General features: G+C 47.0%; 6 protein-coding genes across 7 annotated transcripts; 2 read left to right on the top strand and 4 right to left on the bottom strand.

Annotated features, from left to right (window-relative positions):
- Nucleotides 1–151: 151 nt before the first annotated feature.
- Nucleotides 152–10,317, bottom strand: LOC118503676 (ionotropic receptor 75a-like). Of its 2 annotated transcripts, none has more exons than XM_036037218.1 (6): nt 8,858–10,317; nt 1,785–1,912; nt 1,536–1,709; nt 1,030–1,471; nt 805–958; nt 152–748 (listed from the first exon to the last, which is right to left on the bottom strand). In XM_036037218.1, the coding sequence occupies exons 3-6, from the start codon at nt 1,700–1,702 to the stop codon at nt 369–371; spliced, it is 1,143 nt and encodes a 380-aa protein (XP_035893111.1). In that variant the 5' UTR covers nt 1,703–1,709; nt 1,785–1,912; nt 8,858–10,317; the 3' UTR covers nt 152–368. The 2 variants fall into 2 exon arrangements, with proteins under 2 accessions (XP_035893111.1, XP_035893110.1); XM_036037217.1 differs by lacking the exon at nt 8,858–10,317 and adding an exon at nt 1,983–2,289.
- LOC118503679 (ionotropic receptor 75a-like) lies at nt 3,744–5,344 on the bottom strand. Its single transcript, XM_036037221.1, has 5 exons — nt 5,329–5,344; nt 5,086–5,259; nt 4,606–5,029; nt 4,378–4,531; nt 3,744–4,312 (listed from the first exon to the last, which is right to left on the bottom strand). The coding sequence occupies exons 2-5, from the start codon at nt 5,256–5,258 to the stop codon at nt 3,945–3,947; spliced, it is 1,119 nt and encodes a 372-aa protein (XP_035893114.1). The 5' UTR covers nt 5,259; nt 5,329–5,344; the 3' UTR covers nt 3,744–3,944.
- Nucleotides 5,414–6,142, bottom strand: LOC118502462. The gene is made up of 2 exons (XM_036034692.1): nt 5,519–6,142; nt 5,414–5,472 (listed from the first exon to the last, which is right to left on the bottom strand). Exons 1-2 carry the CDS (start codon nt 6,140–6,142, stop codon nt 5,467–5,469), a joined length of 630 nt encoding a protein of 209 aa, XP_035890585.1. The 3' UTR covers nt 5,414–5,466.
- LOC118503675 lies at nt 6,583–8,900 on the top strand. The gene is made up of 7 exons (XM_036037216.1): nt 6,583–7,035; nt 7,093–7,193; nt 7,253–7,375; nt 7,436–7,650; nt 7,712–7,923; nt 8,007–8,160; nt 8,236–8,900. The coding sequence occupies exons 1-7, from the start codon at nt 6,595–6,597 to the stop codon at nt 8,565–8,567; spliced, it is 1,578 nt and encodes a 525-aa protein (XP_035893109.1). The 5' UTR covers nt 6,583–6,594; the 3' UTR covers nt 8,568–8,900.
- Nucleotides 10,318–10,585: 268 nt separating the features above from the next.
- Nucleotides 10,586–13,259, top strand: LOC118503680 (dnaJ homolog subfamily B member 12-like). Its single transcript, XM_036037222.1, has 7 exons — nt 10,586–10,805; nt 10,984–11,151; nt 11,255–11,429; nt 11,512–11,905; nt 11,987–12,102; nt 12,168–12,331; nt 12,430–13,259. Exons 2-7 carry the CDS (start codon nt 11,025–11,027, stop codon nt 12,537–12,539), a joined length of 1,086 nt encoding a protein of 361 aa, XP_035893115.1. The 5' UTR covers nt 10,586–10,805; nt 10,984–11,024; the 3' UTR covers nt 12,540–13,259.
- Nucleotides 13,260–16,586: 3,327 nt separating this feature from the next.
- Nucleotides 16,587–18,674, bottom strand: LOC118504281 (intraflagellar transport protein 56-like). Its single transcript, XM_036038557.1, has 3 exons — nt 18,569–18,674; nt 18,360–18,500; nt 16,587–18,294 (listed from the first exon to the last, which is right to left on the bottom strand). The coding sequence occupies exons 1-3, from the start codon at nt 18,569–18,571 to the stop codon at nt 16,780–16,782; spliced, it is 1,659 nt and encodes a 552-aa protein (XP_035894450.1). The 5' UTR covers nt 18,572–18,674; the 3' UTR covers nt 16,587–16,779.
- Nucleotides 18,675–20,956: the final 2,282 nt, after the last annotated feature.

Genomic DNA, 20,956 nt, shown 5'->3' with positions numbered 1-20,956 from the left:
GTATGCGATAAACTAACATCGGTTGTACCGCGTGTGTAAGCGATTACCATCAGGAATGTAGAAAGTGTGGCAGTGTGGTGTTTTTGAATACACAACGGTTGCACAATTCATTGTGGAAATCAATTTGAAAAAGTTTCACCTGTTCCGAGGGGTGTGCGGTATCTGCATTTCACATGCAACGTTAGAATTCTACATCGTGGATAAGGTGGTTCAGATAAAGAAGACTCTCCTTTCCTTGCCCATTCTAGATAGTGATGATGCACACGAACCAACCAACAAGCGACCGAAACAGAGTGTGATGTATTTCATAGTTTGGTGATTATCAGGTGCAAAGTACATAATGGTGGTATGCAATTCCCCGGCGTGGTTTAATTAAGCCACACAAATCCTTCCGGCCCGGTGGTGACCGGTGTTTGGAGCCACCAGTGTCGGAGGCGCACGCAACCGCACTCCCACAGTAACGCCGCAACACTGGCAGCCATTCCAGCGGCCAGCAGAAGAAAGGCGAACTTCACATCGGTAAGCTGGATCGGTTCGGTGTGGTTGTTGCTCTGCCTGTTACACTTTGGTCTGGGAATGTAGCTCCGCGAGTGGTGATACGCCATCAGGCCCCTTTCCTTGAGCAGCTGCAAATTGACCTTGAACAGTTCGCGCAACGGGCTGCCCTTAACCATCGGCAGATGGACGGGCCGTTGTGGGTAAAGCTGAAGCTGCTGCAGTTCACAGATTTCTCGATCGGTAAAGGTATCTGTGGGATGGAACAGCCATTAGCTTCGTTCGGTAGCAACACCGCCAGGTACCGACCTATGATGAGTGCATTGCCGTAGGAGGTTTCACAGTGAAATGCATAGCCTCCGCGCTTGACCAGCTGCATGCCGAACGTTAAGTTGACAAACCCATACTTGTTGGGCAGAATCTTCGTTTCGTACAGTCGCAGTGCCTCCGGGCTTTTGGTGCGCTGTTGAGCAGAAGGTTCCACCACAGTGAGTGATCGTGAAATCCATCGAGAGCAGAATGGTGTATAGTTACGTGAAAGAAATCATACTGATAGCTCAGATTTTCGACCGACATCTTAATGTCACTGTCCATCAGCTTCTCCAGCGTGTTTATGGTTTTCGGTGGCATTATGAGCTGATATCCTACGATGAAGGTGGAGTAGAACTGCACCAACAGCATCGACGACACCATCGCAATCAGCAGAAGTATCTTGATGGAAGTCAACATGGTGACCCGATGGTGCAGTCCCTGCTGGCACACTATTCCCACCGTACAGAGCAGTGAATCTTCTCCCAACCGGTCGATGAACGAACGGGCCCGATCGGTGCGAGGAGTGCACAGGATCGATATCGATATGATGAGAGCGGCCGCACCGAAGGTGAGACAGATCGCTATCCAAAGCGACGTCTCGAACGGTAACAGGAATATGTTGTTTTCGTTTAAACTTTTTGGATGTCGAAACACGGTGTAGAAGCTGCAGAAGAGTTACGCGCATTGGAAGTTAGACATCTTGGATAGGACCACCCCATAATACGTACGTTCCGTGTCCGACTTCGATGGTAAAGTCACAAATCGCTATACGTTCCGGTGTTATTGCAAACGGTGTGATCGAAAAGTCGACCAGCCTAGTCTCTACCTGTCCCACCACACCGTGCGAAGAGTTTTGACCGATGAGATCGAACCGCCAGTCGCTGGTTAAAAACATCACAAGCCTTATCCGCGGTGGGATATTCGGCGATAGGTTAATGGGAGGCAAACAGACAATTTATCTACTGTAGGCGCCTTACTTGAAGTTAAGCTTCCTTTGCAGTAGTTTCACCAGTTGATAGCAGTGGGTAACCGAACTGTAGGATTTGGGCTTCTTTACCGACGTTAGCTTCTCGATAAAAGGCCGGGGCTGATGTGTATTGGCAGTCTACAAGAAGCACGGTGAGAGTGATTAGTGCTGTCCAGGCGATCAATACTGAAGATGAGATGGAAACTACCGTCAATGCTGTTCGAAGTTCAATCCCACCCAATTCCCGCTGCAGGGGGTCCCGTCTGGGCAGGTCCTTAAGCGAAGAGACGATTCCTAGCAGCTCAAAAGTTACTCTACCCCCACGACGTTTTACAGTTCCCTGCACGGCATACACTTCGTAACGCACGGCGACAGGATCCGGTTCGTATCCGTCAAACAACAACGTGACCGAGCTATCGTAGTTTATATTCTGTTCGGCCAGTAAACAGGTCACTTGTTCATAATGCTTTCCACCAAACATTAGCCAATGGAAGGTGCTGTTAAAATAGGCATTTTCCGACAGCAGACCCAACACTCGACCCATCCCGGAACATTCCAGGTTCAGTGTGATGGCCGTTTTGTAACGCTCGTAAAACATATGACGGTGAAATTGGCGCTGAAAGTGAGCTTTGCTCACGTCGATGTAGTAGATGGTGCCGAGAAATGATTTGGGCAGCGTGTTGGCAATCTGCACTACATCTCGGTCAACCAATTCCTGTACGCAGTGCAGAAGAATAAGACTAGTGGCGGAGCGTTGTTGGAGAAATTCTTCGATTACTTGCGCACGGGTGGACAATACTGATAAGTTGCGGGTTAGTAGTAGCAGGAGCGTACAGAGCACTCGTTTCATCCTTGATATGCAATGGACGTGTGTAGATGGCTCACAATACTGCAAGAAGAGAACTTTGACGCTATATAGCGAATAGCGCTATAAGTAGGCCTTGGTGCTCGAAAAAATGCTTACATCATAAAATTATCAATCACGTACAACAACTACATGTCAGAGGCGTTGTTAATCTGTCAGTAATTGTTATAGGAAAAGACTATAGGTTTCCACGCTTTCCCACAACTCGTATAGAATTAGCAATAATTTACATAATTAAAGCTATTAGGACAAAGTCGTTGGTAGAGGGAACCATGATATTAGCATATTTAAGTTGTCAGTCAAGGAAGTAACAGCTGGAATCTGATCCAAATTAAGTGAGACGATAATTTCGACTAAATGGATTGTAATTTACTTAAGTATAATAATTTTCAGGCGAAGAAGACGTCCTCCTATGCCCTTTTGCAGCGAAGATATGTTTGTAAGATATGTTTTTCTTGAAGAGTTACGGCACCACGATTTTGTTCAGTAAAATCAGGTCCCAAGAGATTTTTTTTAATTCTTAAGGGACGGCCTGGCCAGTATTGCCGAATACTGGAGGATTATGAGATGAACAATCGTCTTGCCATTACCAGCAGCTCATTGTAATAGACAAGATTCAAGACGTGGTAAATAATTTCTAGAAACGAACTGCTACTTATAAACGTTTCCGTAGTAGACTACTGCAAGGAATATGGATATAGGAGGTAGAGTTGTTTAGAGCAAATTGACATTTCTCAACCTGACATACCAGTTCCGTGGTCGTCGAGGGGAAGGTTATTGAGAAGAGTGATGGTAGCGTGCCGGTGGAGGTATCGCTAGCGAATTTTTGACGAAAATTGACGATAATTGGTCAATCCTCTGTGGGACAACATTTGATATGGGAAGATGGCCCATAAACTAGCAAAATTGCTTCAGGGACTGAGAATCGGGGCTGTTTGTTCATGTTGTTGTAAACAAACTCTGACATATCTCGACTAAAATGGTGGTCTGTCAAATCGACAAAAAATCACCATCTAAATACTACCTTGGACTACTGGAAAAAAATTCTAGTGATTTCGACTATTGGTAGAAAGATGATATTCGAAGCATAGCAAAGACACATTGTTTTTCAATTGATGAAGATATTTATGATTCAAACCAGCTACTATGCTCTACAATAGTTAGCGCCAAACGGCTGATGTGTTGTTAGGGCGTTAAGATTTTAACACAGCACTACTGATTGCAATAGTGTATCTATTCTGAAAACTTTAAATCGGGTATACTGTGATACGAGGGCAAAGCAAGTTTCAGGCTCAAAATCAAGTTTCAGGTCATCGAGAGAAAGGCGGGCGGTACTCGATGTTTCCGCAATCGTATCTGAACCCACCGAAGTACCAACTCAACCAAGAGCAGAAAACAACTGCAAACCATTCCACCGGCCAACAGTACGAAGGCAGACACAACGTCAAACAGTTGCACGGGTTCCGTCCGATGGCTGTCCTTGATGCACCGGGGACGCGCGGCAAAGTAGCGGGCCTGCTGGTAAGCCAAGATGCCGGACTCGCGTATGATCTGTAACTGACCCTTAAACAGCTCCTTCAATGGGCTGCCCTTCGCCACCGGGATATGGAGAACGCGATGAGGGTATAGCGTCACATACTGCAGGTCACAAACTTGTCTCTCGGTGAACGTTTCTGCAATGAGTTTGGCGGAAGTATAGTATACTGTAATACAGAACAGTAATCAGTAACGCAACTACCTAACACATGCGTGTACGCATAAGCCGTGTCACAGTGGAAAGCATGTCCACCCTTACGGACCAGTGCAATTCCAGTGGATACGTTTAAGTACGCGTTCTCGTTGGGCAGAACACGTCTGCGATACAGATCTATCGCAATCGGATCCTTGGTTCGCTGGGGGCGGGGAAATTGGGCAAATATTTTTAAACTGAACCGGAACTTTTTATACCACATACGAGAGATAGTACCATGAAAAAGTCACGATTGTAGTACAAATTTTCGATCGAAACGGGCATCCCAGTGGCAATCAATTGCTCCAACGTGTTGATAGTTTTCGGTTGTACGATCAGCTGATAACCGATAATGAACGACGAATAGTACTGAAACAGCAGCATGCAGCAACCGAACATGGCAAGCAGTAGTACCTTTTCCCCGGCAAGTGCCATCCTACCGGGTACTACTACCGGCTGCTGTGCGAGTATCCCTAGCGAGTGCAGTAGAGCCACCGAGAGTGCGTTAGTAGTTCGCCGTTCTACAACAAACACGACGGTGAAAAGTGCTGTGATGCAGCACAAAACAATCACGATAGCGATCCAGATCATGGACTCAAAGGGTGCAAGAAAAATGTTTCGTTCCAACGCATATCTGGGATGGCGAAACATTGTATAGAATCTGGAAAAGATGGAAGGATTAGTGTTGCGGGCAAAGTATTGGCCAACCTAACGTACTTTCCCCGAGCGATCTCTATCGTCGGATCGTAGATTGACATGCGTTCCGGCTGCACCGAAAGGGGCGTCAAGGAAAAGTCGACCTGCTTGCTTTGAAGCTGTCCAATCACGCCATGCGACGAATTGGTGCCGATAACATCCAACCGCCAGGATGCAGCTAACACAAGCCGCATTCTGTCCGGGAGAAAAAGTGTTATGTGCCACCGTGTGTTCTTTACCGATCAGAACATATCAGTAGGTTACCTGAAATTTAGCTTCATCTGCAGTATCTTCGCAAGCTGATAAGCAAACTTCGGTGCAATGATGGCTCGAGGCTTAACGGGAACCGCGCTGAGATATCCTTCAATAGTTTCTGGCTGATGCTGATTGAGGCTCTGGAGATCAGAACTTGGAATATCAACACGATATTTTCTCGCCAGGAGCTTATATTTACCGAAACGACAGCTCTTAGTTCGATATGCTGAAGATTGTCTCTCTTATGGGTCGTTTTAAGCCACCCTCCGGCCGATGTAGAATCGCCCAGATAATTAAACTTGACGGTTCCGCCACGTAACTTCACACTACCGTATACATCGTAAATAGCGTACACGCGCAACGAATCGTCACGTCGAACTGCCAATGTAATACAAGCATCAAGGTTGATGTCCAGGTTGGTGAAGAAAGACTTGGAGTGGTTAAGGTTCTGGCGCCCGAAAAACAACCAACGGTACGAAGAATTGAAATGACCGGCCGAAGAGGCGTACTGTAGAAAGGGTCGAATGTTTTTGCATTCCAGGTTCACAACCAATCCCAACCTATGCAACGATCGGGTGACGATGGGAATGGAGGAAAATTTAGCCCTATCCCATCGACCACTGTCTACATATGCAACAGGACCTGGAAAGGTTTTCTGCAGAGTCTGCGCCCAAACTGTCAACTCTCGATCGAGCCCATCCCGGTGACAATGGACCACCGTTAGGCCGTTGATGTTCGATTGCTGTATAAACTGCTCGACCACAAACCATCGCCCAAAGACGAGTGAAACGATGGAGAGCACGATCGAAATGGTACGTATCATTCTGCAGTACGCACAACACCCAACAAAGAACCCATCTGCATGTAAGAGATGGCAGGACTCGCGTCTTCAAGCGTACGTCTCATTAGTCTCATTATCTCTAGACAGGATAATGGGGATGTGCATTATGTGCAGTCTAATGTTGATTATAGATTGGGATTTCAAACTAATGACTATCAGTTATGGCTGATTCCTTTGCTGTATCTTGGGACTTCGCTTGCCATAAGAAACGAGCGCCTGATGGTTGATGTAGTCAACTGGCAGCAACTGAAAGTAGTCTACATTTTCCACTGCTTTCACCAGCAACATGGTACGTGTGGTGTAGAAAGTATATGCTTAATAAATTGCAAAACTTTTACTTTGTTCTCTCTCTCTCTCTCTCTCTCTCTCTCTCTCGTCTAGGTCCAGAATTGATTCACCTAGTACATAGTGTGAGAAGAAACTGTCCAAACAGTATGGCTTTCGTGAATGTGGCCAGCTTTCGTGAGCGCAACTTCGTTACCTCACTGGGCTCGGTTCATGTCAGGGTTGGTCTCATGGCCGACCTGAACTGTCGGGACATGAACAGTGTGCTACCGATGCTTTCCGAACGAGGTTATTTCAATGGGGAGCGCTACCGTTGGTTTCTGTACGGTTTGCGTGCCCTGGAGGAGAACAGGAAGTTCTTTCAGCGGCTCAATATTACGATTGCTACCAATGCACTGCTGTTTCTTCCGGGTGGCGCGGACTGGGCGATTCTTGACGTTGGTGGACAGTGGAGGACGAACGGTTGGTATGTAAGCTTTCTGCAGATTGGCAGCTGGAGCGCGAGCACCGGTTTGATGGTGTGGAACAACAGAAGCTCGTACGAAAGACGGTTGATCCTTTCTGGGATGCAACTGTCGGGCATCAGTAAGGTGCGTTGAACAACTTATAAAATGATTCTGTACAAACAATTTCTACTATCTATGTAGATCCGAGCATCGCAAAACAGCTCGCTGGATGGTGGAATGCAGGATAACCGTGCCTACGGACTGCGTCTCTGGAATGTTTTATCCAAACGGCACAATATCGGGTATGTACTTCCCGTCTGCACCTTAATAACTTAACAAACCGGAACTTATGTCCCTACAGCCTTGCGTTCAATCTGACCATGGAAGATGATGATCAATTGGCAGACTTCATCCTCGAGCCGGTTGAGATAAAACAAACCCACATCCACAAGCTTGACTACACGGCAGCAGTTCAGGATACTCAGTACGTGGGACGCTCCCAATTGCTTCACAACGTTTAATGCCCTGCGTTTAATTTCCACAGAACGATTCTTCTGTTTCTACACCCCAACGTTGACCGTTTGAAAAACTCATTTCTGCGTCCCTTTCGACCCTCAACACGGCTGGCAGTTGGTGTTCTGTTTATTGTGTTTACCCTGCTCATGTATAAGGCGCTAAGGTTCGAGCAGCACCTGAACCTACAGCAAGACAGAGAAAATGGCTTTTTGGTGCTTGTGCTGGGGATACTTTGTCAGCAAGGTACGAGTGAGTCATCCGCCCAAAATGGAGCACTCTTATCTCTAAACCATCCACTTCGTAGGGTTCATCGAGAATAGCAGAACGTACGCCAGTCGAATGACACTGTTCTGCATGTTGATCTTCAGTATGCTAGTTTATCAGTTCTATCTGACGTACATCGTTAGTCTGCTGCTGGTGGTGCCACCGAAAAACATTCAGACGCTCAAGCAATTGGTACAGTACGAGTTTGGCGTGGCGTTGGAAAATGCACCCGAAACGGTGGAGTTCTTAAATGTAGGCTACCAAATTTTAAAGCGAGTGACAGCATGTCAACTTCCTTGATGGGATGTATTTTATTTCCTCTGTCTGTCAAGTAGAGCACGGAGGACGAATTTTTCTTGACGCTGGTCCAAACGCAGCTAGCTAGAACTGGTAACGTGTACTACGATGTTGAGGAAGGATTTTCGCTCATGGAACAAGGCAGAAGTGCTTTCGTTTGTGATGCTTATCGTGCCTATCAGCTGATACGATGTACGGTGGTTGTCGAACTTACTTGACAGTTTTGACTGCAATTAATCGAATGCGATTTTTATCCCTTTTCTGCAGACCATTTCACCGATGAGCAACGCTGCGCCCTGCAGGAAATTCCACTGACGGGTAAGAAACCGAAACACCTGGCACTGGTGAAAGATCACCCGTTGGAGGAACAATTTCGCGTCACGGTACAGAAGATCATCGGCACGAGTATCGTACAGTATGAGCGGAGCCTTTGCTACGCCGACAAGCCAAGGTGTGCCGAGAATGAGGTTAAAATGCCAGAGGTTAACCTAGATCAGGTGTCCTCGGTGCTGACGCTGTTGATTAGTACGATTGTCGGAAGTGTCGCTATTCTGCTGTTGGAAATCACTGTCAGCAAGGTTTTGCCTGGGCGACACTGAGCTGCCTATCATAAAGGCCGCTGGAAAGTTAAACATTTCCACCGAAAAACCATCAATCAATTTCTCTGGCAAAATTTGTTAGTTTAAGAGGTAAAACTGTGCCTTTCAAATGTAGACTTTGTAGAGGACTTTGGATGAGTAGAGGTCGCTGAAACTATTATTTGCTTAACGCTTTGTGGCGTGTGTAATTTTTGCAGCAACACAACACACGGTTTAGTCGATGAAAGCTGTAAAAGTACACCCATCGGCGGAAGGTCGTAAATAAGCGGCAAAAGCTAAACGGTACTCACCTGATCCAAAGTCACCCATCGTGACAATGCGCTATGTACTACTCTGGGGGGAAGAAAGCTTCCGATGATTATTTACACGCAACCGTCGACACCGGTGACGTAAAGATGGGAGGACGCGGTAACCACCGACACCATGGCGATTGTTCGTTTGTTAGTAGCGTCGGCACTGTTCGTTCCGGTGTCCTGAAGACACGAAATGACCGCAGTTGTAACACGGACCGGAAAACATCGTTTCCCGTCAATCGTAACTCGTCATTCCATAAATCAAACAATCGTACCACGCGCGCGCTGATGGCGGATATCGCTTGTCTGGTGAAGGGAATTTGACACTTAAAAGCACTTCCGACTCTTCTCGCTGGTGTGTACTAACTCAGCCCAGGCAGTAGTTATGGCTTGTAACACACACACTGCATGATATATGCACTTGGGACACGAACGTTACAACAGATTGAGGTTTGATCTTTTGAAGGCGCTGCACTTTTCCGTGAAGATTAGTGTACTACTGTGGCTCACGGCTTCGAGGTTCTGCTGATGATGATTGCCGTGGTTTGGTGGATCAAGAACACTTTCCCATTTACTTTTGCAGCGGTACAACTTTTCGTTTATCCAAATCCACCTGCCCGGGATCAGTGATATCGTTGCACTGAGCGGGCTCAGGCTCAGCCGTAACCGAAAACTAAACAAATCCCATAAAAAAAAGTTTCACCCAATCATAGTAGACGGTCGGCGTGTTTGTTGGGGGGGCTTTTGTGTCTGACGATGTGCCGGGCTGAGGGCAACGGTATGACAAATCACCTTCGCGGGGAGTAGCCGTCAGGCGCAAGACACGCAAAAACTCGAAAAGGGGAAGTATGCCAGGACATCTGGCCTGAAATCAGGCACGCCATCGAAAAAGTGCTTCAGGTCACTATCAGTACGGGGCCAGGCGTTGGAGCCGGTGTTCGAGTTCGAGCAACTTCGTCCTTTCGGAGGCCGGCGTTTTGGTGTTTGATCGATAACGGCCGTACAGCAGCACCGAAACTGTCGCCGGAATGCCGCCGGATGTAATGCGTATATCCCTGCTATGTGTGTATCTCAGGATTGGGGCTCGATGTATCTCGCACTTTCGGGTGAGCATATTGCCATGCTTTATTTTGGGACGGATTGAGGCAGATGCACCACGACGCCGGTGGTGTCACATTCACGTTAGGGATGTCTATTAGTGAGGCAGTGTAATACAAAAGGGGTAGTGGATTCAGTTGAAGATTCACTGAGTAGTATGTTCGAGAAGCTTTTCAATATACTAAAGTATAACATAGCCACAAAAAGCATGACTTCTTGATTGTTTGACAACGATGTGTAAGTGATGGAATTTTTGGAATGAATTCTTATTATTGGGGCTCGTTTTGAATAATGTTTACTTTTTCATGTCGTTATAAAATACCCTCACAATGTAATTAAATCAGTAACTCTCGGAAACTTGTAAACATACTCCCAAAGCTCCCAAAACACGGAAATTACACTAATATGGGAATTTTTCCACCAACACACACATAATAGTAGAAGCACCCCTTGTCATGTGGCTTCAAAGTACATGTGTCCCGCTATACCTGGTGAGAACTGAACCCCGCGCTCTAAATGCATTGCTTGACATTCGTACAACATGACCACTGCGTGACAGAGATGCCATGAGATAAACACAGTATCAAATCCAGCAGTGCGAAAGAGAAAGCTAGCTCATAATTATGAAAAAATACCTTCATCCTAGGATACATGAGGAATGGGATATCGAAATCGCTCGCCAAATAAAGAAGAAGACAATAGACGAAAGATAATGACAAGATTTGGGAAGTGTGTCGATTAGATTGGAGCTAATTTTCACTTTTTTCTCTCCCGTGTGTGTATTGCCGCTTCGTTGCGTTAGCCAGTAGTGCAGTTTGCCGTTTTGCCGAAGGCACATATTTCCGTGGTGCGTATTTCCCAAGCGCCCCCGCTGACGGGGGCAGTTGCACGGGAGTTGGTTTGTTTGCGTATTGGCGTAATAATCGCAATCGTGCTGCGTATTGCGTGTGTGGGCCACTTCTTCTTCTGATTCGGTCGGTGTGTATGTGTGTTGTTTTTTCTATTCTTCACTTTCCCAATTAAAGGTGGTTCGGGATAGCTACCGGATAGAGGATAAAAATAAACCATGAACAAGGAAGCAGCCGAGGACTGCGTCGAGCGGGCCGTAAAGTACTTGGCCGAGGGGAAAATCGAGAAAGCGGAAAAACTTCTAAACAAATCGATTACACTCCATCCGACGGAACGGGCTAAAGGTAGGTGGTAGTGGTACCGTGCGTTTGCGTGCCGTTATAGAATCACCTTGACCACCCACCGCTAGGCCTGCACTGACCACTGATCCGATTTGTACGTTTGCAGAGTTGCTTAACAAAATCAAATGCGGAGCTTACGCGGAAAGCGCCACATCCGGCAACACGTCCGACGATGGCGTGCGGCAGCGAGGCACGGCAAAGGGTTCCGCACCGAAGGCGGAAAGTGGCAACGAAGCGGAATACACACCGGAACAGCTGGAGGCAGTGAAACGGATCAAGAAGTAGGAAGAAGAAAAATCGATTTACAACAATCAATAATACCCCCCACCCTCCCTCCCCTCTTTTGGCTGCTTTTCTCTTCAGGTGCAAGGATTATTACGAAGTGCTGGAGGTAGCGAAGGATGCGACCGAGTCTGACATCAAGAAAGCCTACAAGAAGCTGGCCCTGCAGCTGCACCCGGACAAGAACCATGCACCGGGCGCGGTAGAAGCATTTAAAGCGATCGGCAATGCGGTCGCCATCCTGACGGATACGGAGAAGCGACGCTCGTACGATCTGTACGGTCCGGAGGAACATCATCAGCCGACGGCACGCAAAACGCGCTACCAGTACGACTATGCGTACACGCGCGGTTTCGAGACCGAGTTTACGGCCGAGGAACTGTTCAACATGTTCTTCGGGGCCGAAATTCCTACCCAGCACGTGTACACACGCCAAAGACGGTTTCATCGAGCCGAACAGCAGCAGTACCGGGAGGTAGGCCAGTCCTGTTGGCCCGCGGAACTCAGATTCCCATAATTACGACCCTTTTTTTGTTTTGTTTGGGTTTCTCTCCAGCCCCAATCAGGGATCGCCGCGTTCATCAACCTGCTGCCCATAATACTGCTTCTCGCGCTGTCTATGATGTCGTCGTTCTTCATTTCGGATCCAATCTACAGCCTTTCACCGAGCCAGTAAGTTACCCTTGGCTGCCAAGTGTAAGGGAGTGTATTTTAAGCCCCGTTTTTGTTGCTTTCAGAAAATTTTCGGTCGCACGCAAAACGAACCAGCTGAAGATACCGTACTATGTGAAGGATAACTTTCACTCCGAGTATCAGGGATCGGTCGGTCGGCTGGAAGCTTCAGTGGAGGAGGAATATCTAAACAATCTAAAGCATTCCTGCTACCGAGAGCGAAACTATAGTACGTACTTGGATCTGTTTTTTGCTTCCTGTTCGACTCCGATATTCATGTGTTTAACCCCTGATATTTTTTTCTCTCTCTCGAATCCATCCCTGCAGAAGACACGATGCTAATGAAGGCACGAAACTTTGGCGACCGAGAGCTTTACCATAAGGCGCAAAGCATCAACACACCGTCTTGTGATAAATTACAAAGTTTACACAACTAGTCAAATGCAGCCAAATCGTGGTTTTTCGACCACGACAGCTGAACGCAACTGTTGCAACAAATGGGCCCCATTTTTTTTGCAGCAGCACGTGGGATGTACCCCCATAAAAACACACACACACACACTTACACCCACACAAAACTAAATACATAGGACGGCGCGTATGGAACACGTACGCAGAGTGTGATTGGCGCGCATCCATTTTCTACAGTGACGGTAACGTTTGTTCTTTGTTAATTTTTATTGATGATTGTAGAACTACCGGATGTGGACACACGTTTTGTGAGAATGCTCGTTCGTTGGGACGGTCCATCCGTCTCTGCAACTAGGATCTTTACAGGTACGGTAAAGGTAATAGGCAAAACATATTTCACCACGGTACGGCATGTCGGCCACAGACCGGCAGCTTAGATAAATCTGTATCAACGGAGCGCTAGCGTGCGCGGCAATGTCGTCCCCTAGGTTGATAGGTTAAATGTTGTTTTCAGTTTTGTAATAGAGTGAAGAAAAAGAGGCAAAAACAATGTAGCAAAAGTAATAGCTAACGATGCAAAAGCGGCTTTACGGAGGGAGCGACAAAACATACTTCACGAAAGAGTGCAATTTATCAGAAAATCCGCCGACGTTAGTCCCGGACGTTGTCGGCGAATGGTTTGCGGTGTAATTTATGAAAAACCTACCTTCCTTCTTTGAAATAAACACGAAATCATCCTGAACATGTGTGTGACTGGTTCGCGTTGGAAGTCGATGCTCTACTGTGCAGCAGCCGAAAGGGGGCACGGTTCTCTATAAGAAAAAATGGGTTTATTAGATACTGGACGAGACGATGTCGTAAGCATTAATTAATTAATTAATTTATAACCGAAACGTCTACGAGTGGTGATAGTAGGTTCTGGTTGGCCGTATTGCTACCGAATAAAAAAAAATGTATGGTTATGGGCTAATCTCTTATTAACCTCCTTTCTGCTATGGCCTATCTGGGAGCTTCTAGCATTCTTGTGGCCCAGAAAAATCAGATCAGGATGCTGAGCTATCAGTGGTTCTTAGTCAGGAATGTCTACAGACACTTAACCGGGATTTGAACCCAGGCCGTGGATAAGAACATTTGTATGATAACATTTAAAAAGCCAATATTCTATATTATGGAAGTTATCTGGACCGGGAACCCATGAGGGCTTCACGATCGCGTCCAATTAATGTTAGAGGTAACGAGACTCCCCCAGCATCTAAAATTAATCTACTGTCGGTAAAGACATCCATCCCCCTCGAAAGCAAGTTGCCTGGACCACCGCTAGGGAGACGCTCCTCTCGGATACTGAAGGATTAAGTGTCTTACTCGGTCTAAATTCGTCGTGTAGTTTCATCATCGTAATACCGTAGGGTATTACGGTGTTGAATACCGCCTACAAGATCTTCTGCTTAATCTTGCAAGATGACTTGTCCCATTCATCGAGGAGATAGTCGAAAACTATCAGAGAGGATTCCGAAACGGAAAATCAACCACTGACCAGATCTTCACGATGCGGCAAATCTTGGAGAAGATGGCGGAGCAGCAGCTCCACTCTTTTGGAATCCAGGCCAAGCTTACCAGGCTTGTAGGAATGCCAATGGCCAACATCACATGCCAGGTGAAGGTGGATGGAAAACTCTCAGGGCCCCTTTTGCTACCACCAAGGGCTTGCGCCAGGGAGATGGGCTGGCCTGTCTCCTTTTCAACCTGGCGCTAGAGAGAGAGAGCCATCCGCGACTCGGAGGTGGAAACTTCGGGGACCATCTTCTATAAGTCAATCCAGGTCCTGGCATACGCTGATGACATACACATCATTGGTTTGAGGCTCTCCTATGTAGCAGAAGCTTATCAAAGGATCGAGCGCAGAACCTCGGGTTGGAGATTAACGAGGCGAAAACCGAAATGTTGGTGGCACCAACAGCGGCCCTGCTAACAAACACTGATTTACGCAGGGGTGATGTACAGATAGGTGACCGTCCCTTCGAAGTCGTCCAAAACTTCACCTATCTGGTCTGGTCAAAAGTCAGCCAATCGACAACAACATTGATGTAGAGTTTCGCGCAAGGGTGCTGGATGCCAACCGGTTATACTACAGCCTGAGGAAACTTCTCCACTCTAAACACCTGTCGCGACGAACGAAGCTGGGACTGTACAGAACATTGTATAGTCCCAGTACTCACATACGCCTCTGAGACATGGACTTTGTCCAAAACTGACGAAGCCCTCTTAGCTGCGTTCGGAGGAAGATGCTCAGAAGGATTTTTGGCCCCGTATGTGTGTGGAAGGACAATGGAGGAGCCGCTACAATGACGAGCTCTACGAGCTGTACGATGATCTCACCATCGTGCAGCGCATTAGACTCGCCAGGCTCCGGTAGGCTGGTCACGTCATGAGAATGAAACCGGACGACCCAGTCCGTAAAGTCCTTTTAGGCCGTCCACACGGACAGAGGAGGCGTGGTAGGCCCAAATTGAGATGGAGTGATGGCGTTGATGCGTCCGCCAGAACGGCCAGGATAACATATTGGAAGACGACGGCGCTAAACGGTGAGCGGTATCGCTTCATCCCGATTGATACGGAATCGGGCTTGTCCAGTTACTGCAGTACATGAAGAACGTCATATTAGGCAACGGTGACCGATTCTATTCTACTTGACTTACGATATGGGAAAGCGAACCTGGCGGGATTATGAAGGTCTACTCCTAGAGTATGGACGTAAAAGTTGTGAGCTTCGTCCAATCTTGGTGTGACAAAACAGCTGTTGCAGTTCACCACAGCTCTCTGCTGTTAGTTTGAAGCAAATAATTTACAGAATTCGATTACATGCAATATATTCCCCAACCATAATACAACACCGGATGCCCATTTTTCAAGTGACCTGCAATTTCTTACACGCCGAGTGAGTGTAACTGGTAAGCACTGTAAACTTTCTACCGGTACGTCTCGCAGGAAGCATCAGTAAAACTGCTTTTGTATGCACAACTAACAATTTTGTCCGTTGCAAGTAGTGCAGTACCTCTCCGTGAAGCTGATCGTGCCGGCAGTATCGTGGCGAGAAAAAGTTTGCTCCATTCATCGTCAGGTGGCAGATGGTTTTTGTCGTTGCGGTTGCCAGAAGAGTGCTCTTGCGGTGCTTTTCAAATTTTTGACTCTTAGTTCCTTCCTCACGTTCCGTTCCGCGTAAACTTCCTAACCTTTTGTTGAACCTTACGAGCAGCTTCCGGTTGGTAGATAATATGCGGCACCATTTACCATAATTCTACCGTTGCATTTAGCAAACTTGAGCGGCATTTGGTTTTGTCAGGTAAGTAAAACACACACACACACACACACCAACAATTCATGAAACAAATTGAAAAGAATCATGATAAGAACCCGCTATAAACTTTAAGCTATATCGGCAAGGTAAAATCTGCATAATGGTGAAGTGTATTTGTACAAAAGATAAAACAATGTAGATAAATTGTAGTCACCGAAAAAAAAAAGAAACCAAAACCTTCGGAGCAATCGTTCAAAACTTTCTGGAAAAGGTTGGCCAGTAAACCATTCTCCATTTTACTGTTCCTCGTATTTCAGCGCTAGGATAAGCTAATTAGGCAAAAGTTTAAATTAATTTAGGTTTGGCGCTGAAGAGCGAAAAGCAAAATGTCGTGACATCTTTATGAAAGTGAATGAATGATAAGCAGCGCATAAATCGCGGCAGCGTGAGATAAAATTTGAATCTCTGCACTTTGGCAGTTAAGCGGGAGGGAGGCCATTGAATACCACGCGTACCACGTGGCATCCCTGCCGGGTGAAAAATGACTGCCGGCCAAAAGTTTCACGGCCATCGATTTACCACGCAGCGGTGCACTTCATTTGATGGTTGCAAAAGTGAATTGATGTCGAGTGAAAACACACACTTCATAAAGCCAGAAGTTAAACCACATCGTTAGGGGAGAAGTTTTTAAAAAGCAAAAGCGGAGCTTTCAGCACTGCGTTATTGTGCATGAGAATGGGATTATAAGTCTAGAATTTACACCTTCCGAATCCGGACGGCCATTTTATTTGCCTATAAATCGAACTGCAACGTACATCGATGGCGCCTGTACATTAATGGCTTTTTCGAGGATGTGTGGTGAACCCGGTCGGTGCTATTCATATTGGTTGAGCACTCATTTGCATTGTGTGCGTGCTTATCAGCGTAGTGAAGAACGTTTCGTGGATACGTTAGTAATGGTCAATGTTCGCTTACTTAATGCTGCTCGCAAATCGCCGAACAACACGCAGCATTCCTTCTGCCTGAGCGTTGGTGGAATCCCTCAGCAGAGAAATAATCTCAGACACACCACCGGGCGGTGCTCCACTGCCACGCTTTGCCAGAATGGCCTGTACGGCACCAGCACAAGCCCCCCGCTTACCCTCCCAGTACTCCGGGTTCGGATCGAGCTTCTCCAGCGTATCGAAAGCCTTCGCAGCGATCCAAAACTCGCCGACCCGATAGCTGTCGTTCGCAATCAGCTGCAGCAGCGCGAACGCATCCGGTGTCGAATCCTTGGTGAGGAAGATGTTCCAAGCCTGGTCCGCATGGCCCGCATGTATGTGACACTTAGCCAACACCATCGAGAAGGTACTGTCCGTTTTGATGGTGATGTCGTGTATCTGGAGCAGCAGCTCTTCCGCCTCCTTGTAGTACCCGGTGGCAGCTTTCGCCTGGGCGTAGTTATAGTTGAACGTATCATCGTTCACGAAGTAGCTGCGGATCGAGTTGAGGTACACGAGCACCTCCTCAAACTGGCCGTACAGGAAAAATGCGGACGCCATACTTTGCCGCCCCGGGATGGTGTCACACTCGGACGCTGACCCACCGACCAGATGCAGACATTGTTGAGCATTTTTGAGATGCTCCTTCGAACCGGTTTCCTGCCCGAGTGCCGCATGCACCACCCCCTTCAAGATGTACTCCTGCGGTACCGTCGGTGTGACTTCCTTCATCAGGTAGTGCGCTTCTTGGATCTCGCCACGGCGCAGATGGTGAATGGCTAGGTTGAGCCGTGCCTCCGGTACGATGTCGATCAGCTGGGGCAAAACCTGCAGTGCACCTTCACCGTTGCGAAACACGACCAGATTGTGCTGGATAAGATCCGCCCCGAATGTGCCACTTTCGACGAGATGCTTAATCTCCTGTTCCGCCGCTCTTCCATTGAACAGCCGGAACCGGTTGCACGCTTTCAGGTTGATGGCGATCGTACTGTCGGGGAATTGGTTCAGGTACAGATCGAGCACCTCCTGCGAGATGTCGTAGTAGTCCAGCTTGTAGTAACAGATCGCTACGTACACGTTTAGCGCGAGTAGCTCCTTGTTGTCGAGCAGGACGCGCTTGTAGATGTCGATCGCTTCCTGGTAGTGGGAGCGCAGATAGTGCATCCCGGCCAGGCTGAGCTGATCCTCTACCACGTCTCGCAGTGAACCGTGCAACTCCATCAACCGATCCTCATCGCTTAGCTTGTGGGCGAGATGAAACAGTAGCCGTATCTTGAGCGGACTTTGCGGTAGTTCCTCGACCAGCTTTTGCGCCTCATCGTACATGCCGAGATAGAACATGCACACACAAATGTTGAGTGCAACATCCTTCAGCGAACCGTCTGCGGCGTAGATCTTTTCGTACAGCTGCAGGGCACGCTTATACTCGCCGATGTGAAAGTCACAAAATCCCGTCCAAAGTTGCTTCAGCTGTTCCGGTACTTCGTCATAATCTTTGGAGCACTGAGGAAGATTGCGTATGGCATTGAGGGTTCGTTTACAGTGGGAAAAGGAGTGAAGCTTTGTACCTGAAGGACAGTTTTCGCTCCGATGTAGTCTCGCTTGAGAAGAAACTCTTCGAACGAAGGTATGGTGACGGTGCGCACCGTTCCGGAACCGGCCGAATTGCGGTTCCCTTTGGCCGATTCGGATTTTGTACGAGAAAGTATCTGGAGGGGTAAGAATTTTTGGGATTATTTTAATCACTTAACACAATTTAAGGGTGAGTTTTGCTTACCATGTTGTTGATTACGTGTGAAGTGAAGAACCGGTAGTATGCTGTCTGTTTGTTTGAAGAGGTGAGTTGCTATGGTTACGAAAGCAAAGGTAGACGCAAGCGTGTTTGTTATGTTGTTGTTGAGGATTGTGGGTTGTTGTTAGCGACGCCAGTCTTTCACAAGACAGGGCTAAGGCCTGCCAAGAACTACCAGCAATGACAGGCCAGGATCACTCGAGGTTCTGGTTCCACAGAACAGAAGAGGAGAATTTTCAACTGAAAAATGTACTCAAAGCAACGAATAATAGCACTCTCTATGGCCCTACTTAAATTAAGGATCATTGACAAATAATTAATTAAAACCACTTCGGTGCTTTACCAGAGAATGAACGATAGGTACACGCATTTCACATTAAGACAGCATGTCAAAAACAAAAAAGATTAATCACCATCTCGCCATGGAGCGATTAACGTGCGATTGTGGCTTATTTAATTATCGCTACGGTTGATTGAAAGATATAAAAAAACTACATAAACACCAAACTGATCTTTGGTGCGTGCCTGTTGAATCGAAAAATCATTCACACACACACTCTTCATTTTGTGCTTGATTTATCTTGTCCAAGCGTGTGAATGTTCACCGGCAAAATCCTGACCGTCAGAACATTGGCTTAACAGGGATTAAAGTACGGGATTAACATTATGGCCGGTTGGAGTGTACTACCATCGGTAGGACTTGACCTTCATCAGATTTATATTGACAGTATTTCACCAACAAAAAATTCCCCCTTCAGCAGTACGAATACTAAGCCCGAAAAAAAGGGGAGTCATGTTCCCCTTTGAGACACGGTCATGGTCAACCATCCCATTTTCTATTCGTTTACGGCCTCGATCTCACTTCCGGCCGGAGCTTTAAACGATGAACATAATCGTTAAAATCGTTAGTTTTGTGGTGTACAGCGGGTCATTATGCCGGACAGAAAGCGTTGGCCGGTGCATCGAAACAGGTGGCTATATTGGTAAATAGGATTGAGGATTAATTTGGTGTTCCTCGCACACACGCCGCGCCGGTCGTCGTCTGCTGAGCCTCACTGGACCGTTGTCGGTGGAATGTGTCCGGTGGAATAATTTTCACACATTCACATCCGGTTACAGCGCCAGTTTTGCACAGCCTACGTACTCGGGAATGCTGGGATTTAGTTGGGGCGCATTGCTGTGGCAGTCGCTTTGTGAGTCGGGTTGCGGTTGCTACATTCTGTTCGGTGTTCATAAACGCCTACCGATGGGTTTCAAATTTGACTTGACATCAGACATTGTACCCTAGCAACTTTCTAGGTCCGGTTGGTGAATGGTGTTTTTGGAAAAAAATATAAAACAGTTCATTTGGGTTAGTCGACATTGGGCTCTGTACTGTATCTCTGCCAAGGCCTCATTGAACCGGGATTGTGCAGGAGTTTGAACGATGAGGGGATGAGTTACAGCATCAAGCATCATCCACCTGAAACACCGTGCATGGTGGACGACGATTTTGGGAACTTTTAAGCTAACACCATTAGGTCAGTGCTGAACCAGTAGAACTACCCAAAATGATAGTGAGTGTAATTCAACCGAACGGACAACAGCTGCAAGATAGGACAGGGCTTAGCCGTTGTTGTATCGTCAGCAGGGCTTAGGTTGAGGTTATGTTTTTCGATCCACATCGGCTGAGTGTGGACGAAGGGTTTTAATACACAGCCATGCGGCACTCGATGCTAATAGGCGATGTAAATACAAAACCGTAAGCCCTCTACACACACACAAACCGGGAGCAAACAGGGTTTAGTTTTGATTTTGTATTCAAAGATTTTTTTGTTGCTCACGTGTCCCGGTTGTTGCGTGTGCATCCCTGCACTTTCCACCTTCCGAGAGATGTTACAAATGGAATGTTTGCTTCGCACATGCATGCACATATTCACCATCAATTAGTCACTGTGAAAGGAGGGATGACTTTTTTCTGTGTGTGTCTCTGCAGCAGGTTTTTTTTACCATCCGTTTTACATGTTTTCCAGCGCATCTGGTAGCTGCACGGCTGGTCGTGCGTATCTCATCCGTTTTTTGTTGTTGATCCAACAATTCTGGGCGAATGCAGAAACAGAAAAAGGGCCAATAATCCAGGTCAACAATCACGGTTGGAACGAATTGATAGAATATGGGACGGCTCGGTTTATGGTGCGTAAATACACACCAGCGCCAGAAATCAATTGTTAGATAGGGCGTACGTGCTAGTATGAGGTTTGCTTTATATTTTTAGAGTAGAAATTGATTTTTAGGAATTGGAAATGATTACATTTGTCCCTCGACAACGTTTTGTGTTATAAATAATTTAAATGCTCTCCTAGCTGACACGTGCGTTGTGTGTTGAACAGGTGA

This window comes from Anopheles stephensi, chromosome 2, assembly GCF_013141755.1.
Source record: "Anopheles stephensi strain Indian chromosome 2, UCI_ANSTEP_V1.0, whole genome shotgun sequence".
NCBI lineage: Eukaryota > Metazoa > Arthropoda > Insecta > Diptera > Culicidae > Anopheles > Anopheles stephensi.
Note: the sequence above shows the minus strand (reverse complement) of the source record. Positions and strands in the feature narration are given on the sequence as shown.